Source organism: Perca fluviatilis, chromosome 23 (genome assembly GCF_010015445.1).
Source record: "Perca fluviatilis chromosome 23, GENO_Pfluv_1.0, whole genome shotgun sequence".
Taxonomy (NCBI): Eukaryota; Metazoa; Chordata; class Actinopteri; order Perciformes; family Percidae; genus Perca; species Perca fluviatilis.
The window spans coordinates 25768288-25787803 of record NC_053134.1 but is presented as its reverse complement, the minus strand read 5'-3'; the positions used below and the strand labels follow the sequence as shown (position 1 = coordinate 25787803).

Below are 19516 nucleotides of genomic sequence, written 5' to 3'. Positions count from 1 at the left end.
AGCGCTCACTTCAAAGCCTCCGAATGAGTTCGGAGGACTCCGTGGAGAGTTCCCATTGCAAACAATTATTCTGTCCGTGGTTACTTGACAGAGATTTCTTCAGATTTCCATTACTAGGCCATGAATCAAATACCTCGGTGTCTCAGTGGGGCCTTGTGCTTCACAGCGGTTATGCTATTGACCAAAACCTTGAGCTGCATGTAGATTATTCCCCGTCGAGGGATCTAGGAACTGATTTCATTCGAAACAGCTCAAGTCAGGAGTAAGATTTGGAGAGCAGAGTTAGTGAAAAGCAAGAGTTTCGATGTAGGCGGCTTCACATTCAGAGTTTTTGGGGTTGCAGAAGTTCCCAACTACTATGTAACTTCTGAGTGTTTCTGGTGCAGCCCTCCTCCCCACCTTTCTCCTCTTTCCCTGAGATCCTAGCACCTGTCTGGCCTCTGTACCTGGGCTCTCCACCCGGGCTGGGGGGGGCTTTCATGGTGTGCGGCGGTATCATCCAAAATAGATAAGGAAGCCTCTCTGTTGCCACAGGAAGGCGCTGTGAAGTCTCCCCAGCAGTGGTCCCACACAAGCATCCAATGAGAAGAAAGGCTGGAGCTTTAAAAGAAGCTTCAGCCCCCCCCCCCCCCTCCCTCAGGGAAGCGCCCACACAGACACAGCCATATCCTGGAGGGGGAATGAATGGGAGTAAACATGGCTGAATAAATAAATGCATCAACTCTTTTTCTGAATTTCAGATTCTTGCTGGAGGACTTTAGAATGAAGTTTGAAACCGACGCGGGCCCACCTGAGACATGTTGCATTACAGCCCAACTCAGAAAGCCTTTTGTGTCTGGAGTTACCAGCATTATATCATGTTCTTATGATTCAATGCACACTTGTTTTTACTGCTGAACATTTTTCAAAGGATGCTGTATAACTTTAAAATCAGAGTTGTGTTTCATACCTTCAGGCGTTGGTTTCCATTCCTTATGTAATAAAACTAACCTGATACATTATTGTTCATTTCCATGGTCCAGGTGGTCAAGGTAAACTGGATTCAGGTGGTCAAGGTGCAGATACACAAAGATACACAAAACAGTCATAAAAACAGATACAAGAACAAATATTGATATTAATAAATAATCCATATGCTATTCCCGCCCTTACATTCCCTTAACACACACACAAACACCAACATATGCGCACACACACACACACACACACACACACACACAGGGAGAGCTTTCTAAACACGGCACTCTGAGACACACACACACACATTCGCACACACACACGCACTCACACATACATGCACACACACATATACACTTGCACACACGCGCAAGCACGCACACACACACATACACTTGCACACACGCGCAAGCACACGCGCAAACACACGCGTGCACACACACACACACACACACACACGTCCAGCTGTCATCATTTCTCACTAAAGTCTTCACTTGCACATACAGCCCATTACCATGATTATCTAGAATAACAACTAGTATCATAAAAGACATAAAAGAATATGCATAAGAAATGATTTTCCACTATCACAAACTATAGGTGTGAAAACGCCCATATGGTGTGAACGGGTCACATGTGAAATACTGTCCTCAGTGGACCCAAACAGCTCCTGGTCCAATTTAGTTCAAAGATTATCATTCCAACATCTGGGGAACAGCTGACACGTATCGGTGTTTGGTGCATACATTGACATAGCCCACTACACCTCGTCCCAGCATTCTGGGCTGAATAAAGCATTGCTACGGAGTCAGTCGTGTACAGTAGATACCAGTTAGTAAACGGTGTCATTTTGGTGCAGGGCACCGGTGCGTCTGGGAGCTGAGCTCAACCACTGCTCATCAACTTCTCTAATGAACATGGGCTTTAAAACCTGCGCGGAGACAGGTGAGCCAGGACTGTTTTGATCTTTCAAACATGTATTCCATCTCTTCTCTCAGCACAAGGGCGCCTCCAACCAAGGTCAGCGTCAAAGGCAGGGTGCACCATGGGAAAATGAGCCTGAGCGAGTGCGTGGGATCAGAAGCTTCAGACTGACACGAGTGAAGTCTCCCGGTATCACCTATCACTACCTGTTTGGGCCTCAGAGGAAACCAAAGGCTGCTCTAATTCTATCATTAATTTCATCGCTGTCTGAGGGCCAATTATTCTCCTTTTTTGAGTTCCAGCTGCCCAGCCTTGAATCAGGGCTCTGCTCGGCTATTTGAGCACACGCTGGCCGTGTTAGTGACGGAGAGCTGTTCAGTCATCTGTGATCAAAGCCTGTGTGGATAGTGGCTTAAAGATGCAGCCAAGTTCAACACACACCAGTCCAGCAGGCCTCAGATGGCTTCTGATGGGAAAACAATGCAGTGTGATGTAGAGGCTAATGATGTGCACATGCACACGCTGACCTCTGCCTGCGCACATGCACCCGGTATTTCATTTCATTTCTCCTGTTTCATTTTTAAATACATACTTTCAAAAAGCCCTCCAATCAAGTATTTTCAACACCGTTTGCTAAGCTTTTCAAAAGTGGCACAGACAAAATGTTGAACCGGCCGGTGTATGTTGCATTCATGTCGTATTCTGATTGGCTTGTTTGTAGATGCTATCTGTAGCAGCATATACAAATATATTCATGTCATGATATACAGTAGAACATATAAATGGTTCATTTGAAAAAAACATATCTCAGATTTTATGTATTTTACTTAATCTTGTTTTTCGTCCTGTCCAAGGAATATCAATCAAACTAGTGCTGGTTTATTCATTTTAGAATGGCTTTTATCTTTTTTTACATATATAAAATATGTATCCGATTGTGTATTTACATACTGTATGTATATATGTGTATATAGATAGATAGATAGATAGATAGATATAGTTGTATATACACGTATGTGTATATAGATAGATAGATAGATAGATAGATAGATAGATAGATAGATAGATAGATATAGTTGTATATACACGTATGTTTATATATATATATATATATATATATATATATATAATATTCTTATTCCGTTGGAAAGCGATACTTCACCCACTGGACATGAGAAACATCGGTCACACACGCTGGCATCCCTCCTCTGCCGTGACGACCAATAGCAGCGCTGCGTCCCGCGACATTAATAAAAGCATGTGTAGCGTCTTCTGCAGCCACAAACAGCATGACGGATCACAGCTGGGACTCGTAATGGATGGTCCAGCCATTACTGCCACTGTCCCCCGCCAGGCCATCTTTTCTCCATCATGAAGTGTGTGTGTGTGTGTGTGTGTGTGTGGGCTGTTGGGGGCTCACAACGTGTTGATTATTTTCACACCTGCTGCAGGCTAAAGAAACACTGATGAATTAAACAACAGCAAAGCAATCAATCGGAGCGAGCCGACCTGTCAGGTGTGAGCGCCTGGATCAGCGACGGCTGCTGCTTGTTTCATCCAAACCAACGGGAACCTCAGAGAACCAAAGTGCAAACAGACCCGTGCCCTGTTAAATAACACGCTGTCCATTTCACAGTTGGACACTGGTCCAACAAGTTCATGTTGTCCTAACCGCTGTGGTCAAAGTGGAACAAGAGTCCATCGTGTCTCCGCGGCACACAAGCTTTTTGTTGGGTGATGGCAAAATACATATGCAGACTCAGCTACCATCAAATGATTGAGATGAAAATGATCTTCTCATCAGTCCTGAACATTAGAAACTAAATGCATACTTGCCATGCATGGAGTTTTTTTTGGTAACACTATGTAGTATCTACATAAGACTGACATGACACTGTCATGAACACATGAACCCTAACCCTGACTCTAACCCCCAGTCGTCGGACGAAGCGGGGGGAATCATCGAGGTATCTTATCTTTCTCTTACATAACCCTAACTTGTCAGGACAAAAACCGATTGACACTTACTAAAAGAAACGTTATGTCATAAATGTTTGACTGTCTTATGTTTATGACTCATTCATGACAGTGTCATGTCACTCATATGTAGATACCTTCAAGTAAAGTTTTTTTTTTTATGCCAGGAAAATGGAGAAAATTTTTTTTTTTTACTGAGCACATTATTATTACATTATTTGTGTGTGTGTGTGTGTGTGTGTGTGTGTTCCAGTGCCTCTGTCTTATCAGGTGGCAATGTGCTGCCCGATGGTCCAGATTTGAGATGATCTACATGCCGGTACGTAAATGGGATTAATCCATCAAGAGCCGACAACAGGTGACTCCATCATCCCTGCTCACACAGAGAGGGGGCCTGGGGGGGGACAAAAAGACAAACTATTTTTGCCGTAAAGTCAACAGTTTGCATCATTCTTTGAACTATGAACCTTGAATTATCTTGCTGGCCTGAATAATAAATCAGGCCAGCTAGATAACTGGCCCCCCCCCGAAACACCCCCTCTAACAGAACTCCACAGCCGGTCAGTACCAGCACTCAGGAAAGCCACTATAATCACACAGGATCCCACCCACCCCCTTCATCCATCCTTTCAGTTACTGCCATCAGGGTGATGCTACAGAGTCCCGTTTGCATGGAAAAACATATACAAAAATCCTTCATCCCGACTGCCATCAGCACACTGAACAGCCAGACATAGAGGGCATCAAACGGCTCCATTCGGGCCTCTTCTTGCACTGTTTTTGCATTTTGCACACGTTTGTATGTTTCTTTATGTTCTTATATGCATTCTGTGTCATTTGAGTCTGCCCTGTCAAAGACAAATATCTCGTGACAGACAAAGTTTTTCTCATCTTATTATCTTATCCTAACATCAGTGTGTGTGTGTGTGTGTGTGTGTGTGTGTGTGTGTGTGTGTGTGTGTGTAGGTGGGCATGGCCTGCAATCAGGTGCAGTGAGACAGGTGTGAGGATAGATCAGGAGAGCAGTGCAGTTGAGTTAACTGTCTCAGCTGATTCTTGTTGCACTAATTACACTCTCCCTTCATATGCAGTAGCGTGCTAGACTGTGCATGAGTTACCAGGGCAACCAGAGGCGCACGGTCACGGCGCGTGCGATTTCTTGTTGTAAACGTGTGAGCGTTGAGAAAATAAATAGCGGTTGTGAACGGCCAGTCTTGGCTGTGGTTAGCGCCGAGGCTGACCCACGGTGGCAGTGAGACCTGCTACGGCTTCATTAACCACACCTGTAGGCCAAACATCTGTGCTGTTTACAGATAAAACACCTGCCACACTTTGGAACAAGTTCCTTTAGTGCAAATGATAAGGAGAATCAACAAGAAAAGAAGTCTGCGTTGTTGATTTATCTCTGCCCCTAAGAGCTTTAACAGCAGTGATGGAAGGCTACTTACAGAAGGCGCTTTACTACATCTTGGATCCTGAGCATGAAAGTGTATTTTAAACCATGGAAATAGTAATTGGCCTAAAACAAACTAAAAAAGCCCACTTGCATTCTTTTTACAGAGCTTTTAACCACTTTTCATTTCACTTTCCTAATGTCCAGAATTTAGGCTTTCATCCTCTTAGAGGCATGAACATGAACAAAGAGCCGTGGGACTGGGCAATATCACAGCGTGGGCCTCAGGGAAATCCAACCAGTTTTCAAACATACATACTGTACATACATACATACATACATACATACATAATTACAAATCTTTGGGAGTTTAAAGATATACACAGCAAATTGTGTCCAGTAGTTGAATGAGATTGTTTTTTGTTGAACTGAGGAACGTAGAGCGAGCAGCACACAAACGTAAAGGTCCAGTGTGTAACGTGTTTAGTTGTTCATTATTAAAATATAAAAAACAAACTTGTCGTTTTTCATGAATATTTACCTCCACCATCAATTCCAAGTATTCCTATTGGCTTGAAATTTTACATTTGCATTTACATGAACTGGGGTAGACACATAGACATATATAAACTGGAGCACCAGGTCCCGTGTCTCTGTACGAGACCAGTGAAGGATATCTGAAGTCTCTTTCCCGGTGCTGGCTGAGCGTTACTGAACAGCCTCCAACTGAGCTTGAAGACGTAGATGTGACGTGAGCAACCTGTCTGAAAGTGTGAAGTCTTCTGTAGAGATGTTCCGATACCGATACCAGTATCGGTATCGGCTCCGATACTGCCTAAAACGCTGGTATCGGTATCGGGAAGTACTGGAGTTTATGCACCGATCCGATACCACGTAATGAAGCCCTAAAGAAAATCTACGTTAAAGTAGTTTATTTATGTTCTTTTTCATTAAAACTATAAAAGAAAGTTCTGGGGCATTCCTTGTTTGCGTTTGTTCATGTTTCACAAAGAGTTTAACCTGAGCCAGACCGACAACAAAGAAAGAAATCATATCACATCCATACAGAGATAGTAGTATACAGATGTTAAAACATAATGAAATATATGACACGCTGGTATCGGATCGGTACTCGGTATCGGCCGATACACAAGTTCAGGTATCGGAATCGGTATCGGGAAGCAAAAAAGTGGTATCGGACCATCTCTAGTCTTCTGGTAGCTGTGCCAAGAGAAATCTCAATCATTCCCAATCTTACAGAGACGGAGAGCGTAGGTAAATGTAAGGAGATAACATAGGCACAGGCTAATTACTGATCACTAACATGCTAGTTACCATTAGTAATTAAACTTAAACAGCTAATGTGAGTCCAAACTGCCTGTGAGCTTCTCCTGTACTATACGGTAATTCCTCTACTGTGTGACAGTAAGTCTCGTGGTTATGACACTATCGTTAGCCTATTTTTATAAAAGCGTCTGCTACGGAGCCATAACGTGAGCTACAAGGTAATGGAGCCTTTTATACATTGTCGTGTTTCTTTAGAAATAAACAGTGGACAAATAGAGTCTTTAAACTCTTCAGATGTAAAGTTATTCGCTGTCAAAGTGGCGCCAAAATGAACAGGAGTTAATGGGATGCTAGCGGAAGGTGATGGCTTGGTAGCATCAAAATGGCGCCATAGGAGCTACGTGTTTCCGGGGAGAGGCTTACCCCCTTGGGTAGACACTCCATATTCATGCGGCATCTTGAAATACGTTAGCTCTGTCACATGATAAACTCACAGCTGCTGCTAATGCTGCTAATGGGTATCGTAGCTTCCCGGCCCCCGGCAAGTTTGAAGAAGGAAACATGGAGGACCACACGTATTCAAAATCCAAATTTCAGGAAAAGGAGTTTTCTTCTTCTTCTTCGCCAAGAAAAAAAAAAAAAAAGGAGATTGTAAAGAGCAAGAGAGCGGCTTTTTGAAGCGTGGAGGCTACCGTAGCTGTAATACCTACTTTGAACTGCGTGGTGCGAGAGAATTGATTGCGATATATGATCTCAACGCTAGATGGGAGATATTCCTGCACATTGGACCTTTAAATACAAATGTATTTCAAAGTTTCAGGAGAGCGCAGGCTTATTATTAATAATATATACTTATTCTGCAGAATAACATTGAAAGTTGTGTATGTGACCGTGTCAAACAGCCAGCTACCCTTCCTACAGAGCATGGCCTCATTCCCAGCCTTCCACCACTGTCCTGGAGACAACCCTCTCCCACCATTTAATCCCACATTTCCCCCCAAAAGCTCACATCTCTCTCCCCCCCCTTATTAATTCACTCATTTATCCTCTGTTCCAGTCGAGGTCGAGGCCTGTGATATCTTCATTAAAAGAAGAAAAGGAAGAAGAAAGTTTTCCGTCTTCAAATGAAGCCTCAAATTTGTGAGCTGTTCAATAAGATCTTTTAAACTCGTTTAACCCCCCCCTGATTAATCCTCGGCGCTCTTCAGTTGGCCAAGCTCCCCGCTAATGAAATTAAGAGCAAAGAAACATCCATAAGAGATTCAGCACACATCGCTGGGACAGGTCGGAATCACACAGCAGCATGAACACAGGAGTAATCCCTTCATTTATCACTTTGTTTTTCCAAATATGAGAACAAAGGCATATGCACAGCTCTAAGGTGCACGCTTTTCTAAACTGTATCCCTGTTTTTAATGTAATCTGGGTGGCGATATCTCTGCTCTGCAATACAGTCCTGTGTTAAAGATTGTAACTGGGTAGAAGTGGTGACAACAGCCGTCGGTTAAGTTATTTTTGCAGATGCATATTTTATTTTGTGAAAGATCAGGAAGGACCAGATTTAAAAATACTGTATCTGGATTTGAAGGACAAATTGATCTAAATCACTAGTTTTTCCTGCTTCACTCACAAATGAGGTTTAACACATCCTTCACAATGACTGCCGAACATGACACACTGTTTATTGTGTAACAAAATACTGTGACAAGTGTATAATGTAGTACAGTAATATGCTTCTGAAGAAGCCGTTCTCGTTGTGTCACAGACATTGGTCCCAGTCAGTTCAGTTAAAGCACTGAACAACACTGTCAGGCTTGTGTGGTGAGTCTGAGGTTCTGATTGGTCATTAAAACAGGAAGTCACAGCTTCAGGCCATAGGCAGCTCATGATAGGCCGCATACTGTCCAGTCACATGATGGTAGATCTGTCCAGACAAGAACAAATGAAAAAAAAAAAAAATCACATATGCAGAAAAGTCAGCTATAGAAATAGTAGAGTGTGTGTGTGTGTGTGTGTGTGTGTGTGTGTGTGTGTGTGTGTGTGTGTGTGTGTGTGTGTGTGTGTGTGTGGCCCCCACCTGCCTCTCGATGTCAGCCAATAGGCTGCTGGCTCCGAGGCGGAAAAGGTGCGGGCAGAGCCAATCGTGTCCCAGCTCCTCTTTGATCAGCGTGAGCCACAGCAGAGACTCGTGAGCCGTGCGGATCCCCCCCGCTGGCTTAAAGCCCACCTGAGGGACACACAAACACCTCTGTCACATGAGACACACACACATCAGAACATGGTGACATGTAGTTTTTCGCCTCAAGTCCACTTTTCTGAACTCTTGCGCTCGTCTTGGTCTCGGATCTGTTGGACTCTGAATTGACTCGACTACTGAGAAGGTTGCTCCTGGCTGCTGATTCTGGATCAGTTGTACAGAGCATTGCCTGAACTCTTTGCATTAGTTAGTTTGACGTTAAAAGATCAATAATTCTGGTTTATATATCCATCCACACTCGTTAATCCCTACATTAGCATTGGAAAGACACTCTGCCTATTATGGTTTTTAATTCTCAGGTGGTCTATGTTTTAGAATACCTCTGTTTTTTTGTACTTTAATTGTTGTGGAGTTTAGTGTTCCCAGCAGATCTCCTGACACGACACTACACTACAGTCAGATGTGTGACAGGGTGCACACATTACAAGATCATTACATCAATTTCAGAGAATTTGACATTTGTTTGAAGCAGGTTAAATAAGGTCATGTTCATGTCAGGCAAGTCCTTATGTTGGCTAAACATCTTTTACTAAAATAAAAACCAATCACTGTATAATGTTGGTGACAGTCACACTGCTGGTCTAAAGTAATGACATATTTCAGACCATCCTCTTTGATGAAGGAAACACTTTGGTTGACTCTTTCAGTGTCTGCTTTTTCATCCACCTCCTGCCATGCTAAATGTGTAACAGCATGACGCGGTCTAATGCGTGGGCAGCAGAGGGGACTCACTTATTGTATGAATCCAACAGGAAGAAGAACTAGACTGTAGATGACTTACTGAAAGGAACTATGTTGCTGGCAAAGAAGTGGTACACAAAGGCAGAAATACGTGTACTGTACCTTATGGCCTGTACACAAGAAGTAGTCCCGGATGGCCCTCACCATCACTATGGCGACAGGGTAAGTGGCGTTGACGGACTCCTTTCCTGTGGACGTCTTGATGAAGTCCGAACCTGTCAGGGTAAAACAGGTGACATGTGCTTTTTACCCCGCAACTCTCCCCTTTTTCCAATTTAGTCCACCAGTCTGCTGTACAGGACGTTACTTCAGCCGGATTTTCACAGCAGACTGTATACACTGACAGTTGCGCCTGACGGACAGGACTATTTTTGACAGCTGGAACAGAGAAGATGGACATTTCTCTGCTTAGGAACAGAGGACATACTGAAAGCGGATCTAACAGAGGACAGAAAGGACATTACTCAGATAGCCGGTCTCAGCGAGGACAGAGGACATTACTGCAGCCGGATCTAACGAGGCCAAGGGCGTTCTGACAGACGAACTGGAGAGGATGACTGGCGGACGGATCTGACCGGACTGACGAAGACGGAATTTTTTTGACAGACTGAACCTGGCTGAGGACGAGCAGGACATTTCTCTGACAGACTGACCTGGCTGAGGACAGACGGGACATTTCTCTGACAGACTGACCTGGCTGAGGACAGACGGGACATTACTCTGACAGACTGACCTGGCTGAGGACAGACGGGACATTACTCTGACAGACTGACCTGGCTGAGGACAGACGGGACATTTCTCTGACAGACTGACCTGGCTGAGGACAGACGGGACATTTCTCTGACAGACTGACCTGGCTGAGGACAGACGGGACATTACTCTGACAGACTGACCTGGCCGAGGACAGAGAGGACATTACTCTGACAGTCTGAGGACAGACAGGAACATATGCTGCTGATGAGGGCAGCTGCACGCTCATCAATTAAATCATTCATTTTTCCTTCCCTTCCTTCACAGACAATTATGTTTTATCAGCTTTCCTGATAAAAATAGAAGATTAAATGACACTCTTTAATAGATTACCCACAAACTGCGAGCTGCAGGGGAAAAAAACCATCCCTTCTGCCTTGCTGTATAATGACTGTTCATTACTGAACAGAACAAGATGAACATTTTCCAGTTCATTAAAGACATGTTCTATGTGTTTTTCCAGTCAGGTCTTTCTTTCAGCCTCTTTCCCCTCTTCCTCAAACTGGCATAATCCTTAAGATTCGTTATGGGGAGTCTTAATTACCAGATAATGGATAACGGTTATTAAATGCGGGTGGCGGTAATGAAGCTCTATTCATTTGCGTGGGCAGGGGGATACTGGCGGGGAACAGCAGAGTAAAATAGCCTGCATCAGAGATTAATAGGTGAAATTATCATTCAATTTCAGGAATCTCATATGCAATTCATAGGAACAAGGGGAGATTAAGGAGCGAGTGTGTCGACAAAAGCAATGCATTTTAATAATGATCTCTATCAGAGCCCCTGACAATTTGGTTCTCTAATCGGCTTATTATGTGATGGCTAGTTAAGCGCGTGTGTGTGTGTGTGTGTGTGTGTGTGTTGTTGTTGTGTGTGTGTGTGTGTGTGTGTGTGTGTGTGTGTGTGTGTGTGAGAGAGCCTTGCAAAAGAAAAGGCTAAGCAGCAGCGCCACAAGCTGGAAGACCGCAGGAATTACACCAAGCCTTTTACAGTCTTTAAACCTTTTAAAACCTCTTTATGTCACATGAAAACACACGCATGGTGGCAGCCTGCCTTTCAGGAACCAGACTGAAACTGTGGAGCCGGCTCAGCCACTGATATCATGGACCTCATCACAGTTTACCGAGTTTCAGCACAGAGACCAAAACTCTACTTCAGCTCCAGCTGCTGATGGAGGAGAAGAAGAGGCTTTCAGACAGCGGCCCATGTGTCTACACAGGATGTGATCAGGCTCAGTATCGAGTGGAGGTCACCCGTGCTTTGGCAGTGCTCAGAGCCCGGCACACAATCACTGTAGTTACATGTGTAAAACCGAAGGAAAGGAGACGTAAAAATTGCACTTTGGCTTGCATTCATACACATACTGTATAGCGTGACTGAAATGCGAGCAGTTCCTGAGCCTGTTATTCTGCGTGCATAAATAGAACTTCTGTTGTGATTATGCCCAACATATTTCCTGATGGCAGCACGAGATGTGTTACATCTGCAGGGTGTCACCTTGACATGGCTCATAGTCACACACACATATGGCAACTGTTATATTACAGCACACTGTGGAAACATGTATCCAAGATCAGTTAGTTTACTGCTGCAGGGAAATATCTCCAAACTCACAGACCGATAACTTCTGATCTCACTCTCAGAGGAGAATAAGTCAGCCATGAATGCGTTCTTGTGTGAATGTGATCAGGGCGTTCCTATAAAAGAGAGGCTTCCTCTCAGTGAACACCCCCTGAATAAATTAAGGTTAAAAACTAAATAAAGCCAAAATGCTAAAATCTTTGTTCATTGTAAAAGATCATGGCAACTTGCCCTTGAAATGCACATTTTCTTGCCATAAGGGGATACAACCACTGACCATGACAGGCAGACTCACCGGCCATCATGGCTACCAGGCTGACCTTGTACACATTGGTGAAGGTGCCCAGCTCTCCCACAGCCAGGATGGTCTTCATGTGGGCGTCCCCGCAGGCCTCCCGGAACTGACGCACCTCCTCGTACATGGCTGTCAGGGGGAGAAAAGGAAACCTTTACTAAACACACTTCATCTGTGATCAAAATGGGAACAAAAGGTCAGCCCGTCAGCAGAACACAGGCTGAACCTTCTAGAACTCTTTCAACGGTTGGCCACACACCAAAGGACACTAACCACTGTAAAGACCTGAGTACTATTTGTTCTTTAGGGTCACCTAGAGCTACACTGGGAGGACAGACTAACTTTTTGGACTAGTATGAGGGAACCAGGCATTGCCATGAGTTTGTATTTCCCTCTGTAATGATGGGTGATTGACATAAAATGCCAAATTTAAAAGTAAAAACAAATCTTAAAACAGGACACAGCCTGAGTGATCTTTCCTTGTCGTCTTGAGGTCTCAGCGTACCTTCCCACTGTCCAGTGAGCGCCAGCGTCCTGTTGATGACGATGTCGATCTCTGTGGCACCGTCAGCCACCGCCAAGCGGACTTCCTGCAGCCGGGTCTCCAGTGGTGTCTGGCCTGCTGGGAAACCAGTGGCCACTGGGAGACCAGGGAGAACACAAGTCTTATTAATGTTCTACAAAACGCATTTCAGCTCACCATTCATGCCACTCCGGCAGCAGACGCTTCCTGTCGCTGTGACTCAAGCGTCGGGTGACCTACCTGAGGCCACAGCGAGGCTGGAGTTGGCTGCTTTCAGTGATTTAACGGCATCAGCCACCCGAGACGGATACACACACACAGCTGCAGTAGTTACTCCTGAAACACAGCCAGAAACCAGAGAGACGGGGATGAAGTGGTCTGTGTCGCCCTCTGCAGGTTGAATCCAAGTCTGAGCAGACAGTCTGGGATGCTGAACAAAAGAGGACATTTCCCTGTCCACCTCTGTCTGGTCTATAAAAGTGTGATTAACCCCAGCGGCCTGTCAGATCGTCTGACTGCTCCCCTTTCTTAACATGCCTGACCGGTTTGCCCTGATGTCACCATGTTCCCAGAGCTTTTAACTCCTTATTACTGAGATTAACTCTATAAAAATAAGACTCAAATTAACTTGTATTATGTCTGTACTAGAGCCCGACCGATGAAGGATTTTTACGGCCGATAGATACAAATATTTGGTGATTTCAAAATCCTATATTCCGATATATTGGCTGATATTTAAAAAAATAAAAAATAAATCCAGAAATGCGTAACAAAAAAAACAGATTACCCTAAGATTAGTTATTTGTAGTTATGTATGAGTCCTCACTAAAATAATGATAATGCAGTTTAAAAATAAACTGGTTTGTTTTATTGTCACAACAGAACAGTGTAACATCAAAATATATTAAAGTTCTGATAAATAAAATGTAAAAAATACAAACTTAAGATATAAAGTCCTTTGAACAAAAACACAATAACAAAAAATTTGAGCCCGACCGATTTATCGGCGGGCCGATATATATCAGTTGGGCTCTAGGCTGTACTATGCTATGTATATCTGAAACAATCAATCAATTAATCAGTTAGTCAATGAAAAGCAGATTAAATGGTTATAATCATTTCTCAAGCAAATAAAAGTGGTATGCTTTTCCCTATTTTATATCATAATGAACTGAAAAATGAGATCAGATCTGTTTTTTACTACTTCTGGACATCTCATACCAAATAATTGATTAATTAATTAAGAATGTATTGAGTGATTATTTGTTGTTAATTCTCCCTGAAGTTTGCATAACAATCCCAGTGGGCCACCCCAGTGACCGGTGTTAACAGGACGTCCAGCTGCAGTGGCTGGCGCTGGCCTACATGTCTCTGGCAGCACACCTTGGTCGTGCATGTCCATCTTGTTGAGCAGGTGGTATGGGACCGGCTGGATGGCTTTCAGACACAGCCGGTGGACGTTGGACGGTGTATCGTCTCCAGCAAGAGTTGTCAGGTCGATACATGTGACAGCCTTCAGCAGCCAGGCCGCCTGCACCACAAACACAACAGCACAGCTCCATCTCTCTGCTGGCAAACCAGCTCACATGTCTTTATTACACACACACACACACACACACACACACACACACACACACACACACACACACACACACACACACATAAATAAAACACTGTTAAGACTTGGTCCCCTGTAATAGACATTTGTGAGCAATGTTTCCAATTCAACATACCATTTTCTGTGACTTTATACGTCCTACCCACTCCTAATCAGGGCCCATCATAATAATAATAATAATAATACATAAGTTTTATATAGCGCTTTACATGGAACTCAAAGACGCTTTACAAACAAAAGAAAGAAAGAAAGAAGCAAACAAACAAACAAGATGAGTGATTATTGTAAATTATGGATAGGCCAATTGAAACAAATGAGTTTTGAGCAGTTTGTTTATAGGTATTCATTGAGTCCGTGTTTCTGATGTGGATGGGGAGTGAGTTCCAGAGCGTGGGGGCAGCTATTGCAAAGGATCGGTCCCCCAAAGTTCGGTGGTTTGATTTGGTGATGGGTTTGAGGAGGTTTAAGTCAGCTGAGCGAAGGCGTCTGGAGGGGCGATGGTGCTGTAAGAGGTCTGTGAGGTATGGAGGGGCCAGATTATTGAGAGCTTTGTAGGTGATGAGTAGAACTTTGTAATGGATGCGCTGTTGTACAGGGAGCCAGTGAAGTTGTTGAAGGACAGGGGTGATGTGTGATCATCATGTCCAAACTTACAAAAAAGCCTCTTGGAGCCATACCCTAAACCAGTGATCTTCAACCGGGGGTCCGCGAACCCTAGGGGGTCCGTGGTGGTACTGCAGGGGGTCCCCAAAAATTGAATTGATTTAAAATTGTCATTAAAAAAAAAAAAGTATGTGGGTTTTTTTGGTGGGGGAGAAAAATATTGACAATGCTTAAAGCATTAATAGGAAATAATAAGCTATCCTACTTAAAACAATAACACAAAATGATTCTCATGATACCATGGGCAATTAGGATACCACCTTTAAAAAAACAAGAAGAAGAAGACGCTAATGTTAGCCGCCAATAAATAAAAAGCTGGAAAGCAAATAGACTTGACTACTGAGTTAGGTTTGTATAATAATGGATCACTTTGTAACAATAAGGCCTCGAACACTGAACCCTAACGCTAATGTTACTCCGTCCACCTCGTCCGAGGCCGCAGGTGACGGGAGTGTCACGGCTGCTCCAGAGGCACCTGCCCCAGCGGGAGAGGGTAAACGTAAGAGAGAGAAGTCCCGAAAATATTCAGAAACCTACGTAAATCCAATTAGGCAAGGGAACGTAACGCGATTTCTTCAGGTCCTATCCCCTGACCAATCGGCTATCCTAACCTTAACCACTCGAGGTCAATGCTTAACCCCAACCAATCAAGCTGCTTTGTAGGGCGGGACTTGCCTAGAAGTTACGCGAGATCCATAATAACACGTCCACGTTAGAGCTGGGCAATATATCGATATTATATCGATATCGTGATATGAGACTGGATATCGTCTTAGATTTTGGATATCGTGATATGACATTAGTGTTGTCTTTTCCTGGTTTTAAAGGCTGCATTACAGTAAAGTGATGTACTTTTCTGAACTTACCAGACTGTTGTAGCTGTTATATTTGCCTTTACCCACTTAGACATTATATACACATTACTGATGATTATTTATCAAAAATCTCATTGTGTAAATATTTTTTTTAAGCACCAATTGTCAACCCTACAATATCGCTGCAATATCGATAGAGGTATTGGGTCAAAAATATCGTGATATTGGATTTTTTCCATATCGCCCAGCCCTAGTCCACGTCCCATCTGCCCCTAACTTCATATACAACTAGTCATAGTGCCCCCCCTCTGGCAACAGGAAGTCAGATGCATGCTTAGTAAGTATTCTCCACACACACAACACACACACACAGACGAAAGATGGACCTGCCACTGTTTCTTGGGGGTCTTGTGTCCCTGGATGGTCTGAGCTCTCTTCAGGACGGCGTGTGTGTTCACTCTCACTTTAGAGATCCAGCCCAGGTCTGACGCCCAGGACCAGGGAAAATGGAAGAAACAAAATGAGTCGTTAAAAATAGAGAAAGTATAATCAGAAAAACATTGCAATTATTAAACCGTCTCACAGTTAGATCAGATGAGAAAACTGACTTTTATGTTGATGTATCCACTTTAGACCCTCCCCCACAGTGTGTTTAGCCTAGCTTAGCACTAAAGCTTGATTTATGGTTCTGCGGAGGCTCCGCACAGAACTTTCTCCGTAGCCTACATAAGTGGCCTGAAGTTTATACTTGTTGGTGTGTGCGTCGATCTCAGAGTAGCCAGCGCGTATGTGTGTGTGTGTGAGTGAGTGAGTGAGTGAGTGAGTGAGTGAGTGAGTGAGTGAGTGAGTGAGTGAGGAGTGAGTGAGAGAGAGAGAGTGATGGTGATTATCTTCAGAGCGAGTAGTGACTCTAGAGTCATAGTGAGAGAACCAAAGTGTCTCGCGACCACGGTGGGAAATCTGGAGCAGGATAACTTAACCCTCTCCTTGATCTCATGTTTATGGAGAAGGAGAACCAGAAAATGAGTCGGGGGAATCACGATCAAATCAAAATCACGATTATTAGCACATTTTACCTCTGCTAATTAACTTGTTAGTCCTAACTTTGAACCAGCAAGTTGCGTTTTAAGCTCCTCTTTTTTTCTGCTTGTGGAGAGCTGCGGGACACATGAAACTATGTTGATGAGGACCGGCGATTTAAATTGGCCGTCCGTGAGTAAACCTGCAGGTGGAGGCGCTGGAGACAGGCTCGGACATACACGCCGCGGGCAGCTGTGGACTTGTGTCAGTCCCGCAAGCGGTTTCAGGAAAGTGGCTGCGTGTGTCCGACAATTCACAGGACATCATCACCGGTACAAGCCTACAACTGTCCGGACACGGAGTGTGGGAAGTGTATCAGAGCCTCCCTGACGGGTGCACTGAGACTCGGTCAACAGTTAATGATGGGTTAACATTTAATTTCATTGTGCTTTCTTTTGGAAGGCTGGCTGCCAAAAATGGCCACTTACTAGCTAATGAATTAGCCTGAGTTAAATGCTAGCTATCAGTAAACGGTAGTGGCTGGTGTCTGGTGTGTGCGTCAGTGTTTGTGTGTGTGCGCGTGTCAGCCCGCCCCCCTTATTTGGCGACTGGCGAGTGTTCATTTCGGACCCTGCACACACGGTAGAATGTTTTTAAGTAGAAAGTAGGCCTATCAACAGAAATAAATTATCGTCATGGGAAAAATACATCGATAACAGCTTCAGAATTTCGATGTCGATACATTTTTGATTAATGGTCCAGGCCTAGGTGTCCGTCAGGCTACGCCATAGGGTCGGTATCTCCAGTCTTTGTGCTATGCTACGTTAAACATGTTCCAGGATGACAGGGATTTCTCATGGAACTCTGGGAAAGGGAAAGGCAAACAGGAGCATTTCCCAAAAGGCTGACACAACTCTCTAAGACGTTAGGCATTTACTATACAAAAGCATTCAGGAAATGATATGTGCATGCAAAGCAATTAGAATCTAGGATTTGGAGAATGTTTTTGGCAGCTGTCATCTGGTGTACTGCATATATTATATTTAATGTTTGACAATCAGCAGCTAGCCCAGATACAGGCCAGTCTTTAACAGAAAAGGTACAGTCCGACATAGAAGTGAAACAGTGTATGCTAATAACTTACAGAATGTGATACTGATAGCTATAATAATAATAATAATAATAATAATAATAATAATAATAATAAGTCAGACTATGTTCAATCAGTGTACAGAATTCCAGATACTGCTGACTAGGGCTGCTCCCTCTTAGTGGACTAATCGGTGGTTTTGGTCTTAGTCAACTTAGATTTCTTTAGTCCATTAGTCATGTTTTATGATTTTTTCATGCTGAATGACTTATTTCCAAGAAACGTACGAGCACATCTCTGGTAAACACAAGAATTAAAGTGGTGCTTTTGCATGACTCTTTGCGGAGAAACTCATATTTACAGATCTGTCGATTAAATCAACTAATCGATTAGTCGATACAATTGAATGAGTGTTAGTCGACTAAGAATTTCTTTAATGGAGCACAGCCCCACTGCTGACATGTGTAAATCATGTCTTCTTTTCATCAGAGCATGTCAAAGATGATTCAAATATGTCTAATATATATATAAGTAAGACTAAAGCCAGCTGTCACCGTCTGACTGATTCACAGCTCTCTCCCATAATATTTAACAGAATATACGTTACAGTAATAAGTTAGCAAGAGAAATATGACGCTGTAGCGTTACGTTATATAACTATGTATTTGCCACTGTGTGTGTGTTCCAGCATGTTCCGCGGGTCAGTTACCTACAATACGTTACTTATTAAAGTGTCACGAGTTAGGGTTAGCTTAGCGTTAGCTCCCTTTCCTGACTGTTGTTGTGAATGAAAACCTCTTTCTATAAAACAGGCCAAGGAGTTGTTTGTTTTAGGAATGACTAAATAAATAAACGTTACATAATGCTGGTAAAATGAAAAGTTGTGGTAATAAGCCAGAGCGAACAACGTTAACGTGAGACGTCCACATGTGTATGGAAGGTGACAGTAACATTAGGTTAACGTGAACGTCACGGAAAGAATGCTAACGGTCCTTACCGAGCTTCATCCCCGGGTTCCTGGCAGACATGTTGAAGAACTGATAGGATCTAATCACAGGCACATGTTACAGCCACCTTCAGCCGAGAGACCTGTCAACACCTTCTTATATACTGTCTATGGTCAACACTCTGCTGCTTCTTCTTCTTCTTCTGCTGCTGCTGCTGCTGCTGCTGCTGCTGCTGCTGCTGCTGCTGCTGCTTCTTCTTCTTCTTCTTCTTCTTCTGCTGCTGCTGCTGCTGCTGCTGCTTCTTCTTCTTCTTCTTCTTCTGCTGCTGCTGCTGCTGCTGCTGCTGCTGCTTCTTCTTCTTCTTCTTCTGCTGCTGCTGCTGCTGCTGCTGCTTCTTCTTCTTCTTTAATGGCGGATTGCAAACAACTTCTAGGTGCATACCGCCACCTAATGTACAGTGTGTACCATCATGTCATTTTACTATTTCTACAATTCACGCTTGAGTCTTTTAAAACATGTAGTTAATGCCTTCCTGGTGATTCTTTCCACCCTACCCCCCATCTGATCCCAGTACCCCCATCAGATCCCTCCCCCCACCCCCCTCCGTCTGATCCCAGTACCCCCATCAGATTCCCACCACAAGGTGCCATCCAGTCCTGTGTGATCCACTCTTTGTCT

At 43.8% G+C, this 19516-nt stretch overlaps 1 protein-coding gene across 1 annotated transcript; it reads right to left on the bottom strand.

Moving 5' to 3' along the window:
* Window positions 1-8188: 8188 nt before the first annotated feature.
* Window positions 8189-19067, bottom strand: dera (deoxyribose-phosphate aldolase (putative)). The gene is made up of 9 exons (XM_039792221.1): window positions 18889-19067; window positions 16168-16265; window positions 14069-14216; window positions 12926-13021; window positions 12668-12802; window positions 12163-12291; window positions 9639-9751; window positions 8616-8765; window positions 8189-8462 (listed from the first exon to the last, which is right to left on the bottom strand). Exons 1-9 carry the CDS (start codon window positions 18917-18919, stop codon window positions 8406-8408), a joined length of 957 nt encoding a protein of 318 aa, XP_039648155.1. The 5' UTR covers window positions 18920-19067; the 3' UTR covers window positions 8189-8405.
* Between the last annotated feature and the right edge of the window lie 449 nt (window positions 19068-19516).

Excerpts from the sequence above, each read along its gene's own strand:
- dera (XM_039792221.1), bottom strand. The coding sequence starts at position 18,919 with ATGTCTGCCAGGAACCCGGGGATGAAGCTCG. Across the intron at positions 12,292-12,667 it reads GCTCACTGGACAGTGGGAAG|CCATGTACGAGGAGGTGCGT; the intron begins GTACGCTGAGAC and ends TCCCCCTGACAG. Across the intron at positions 8,463-8,615 it reads TGGCTGACATCGAGAGGCAG|ATCTACCATCATGTGACTGG; the intron begins GTGGGGGCCACA and ends TTGTCTGGACAG.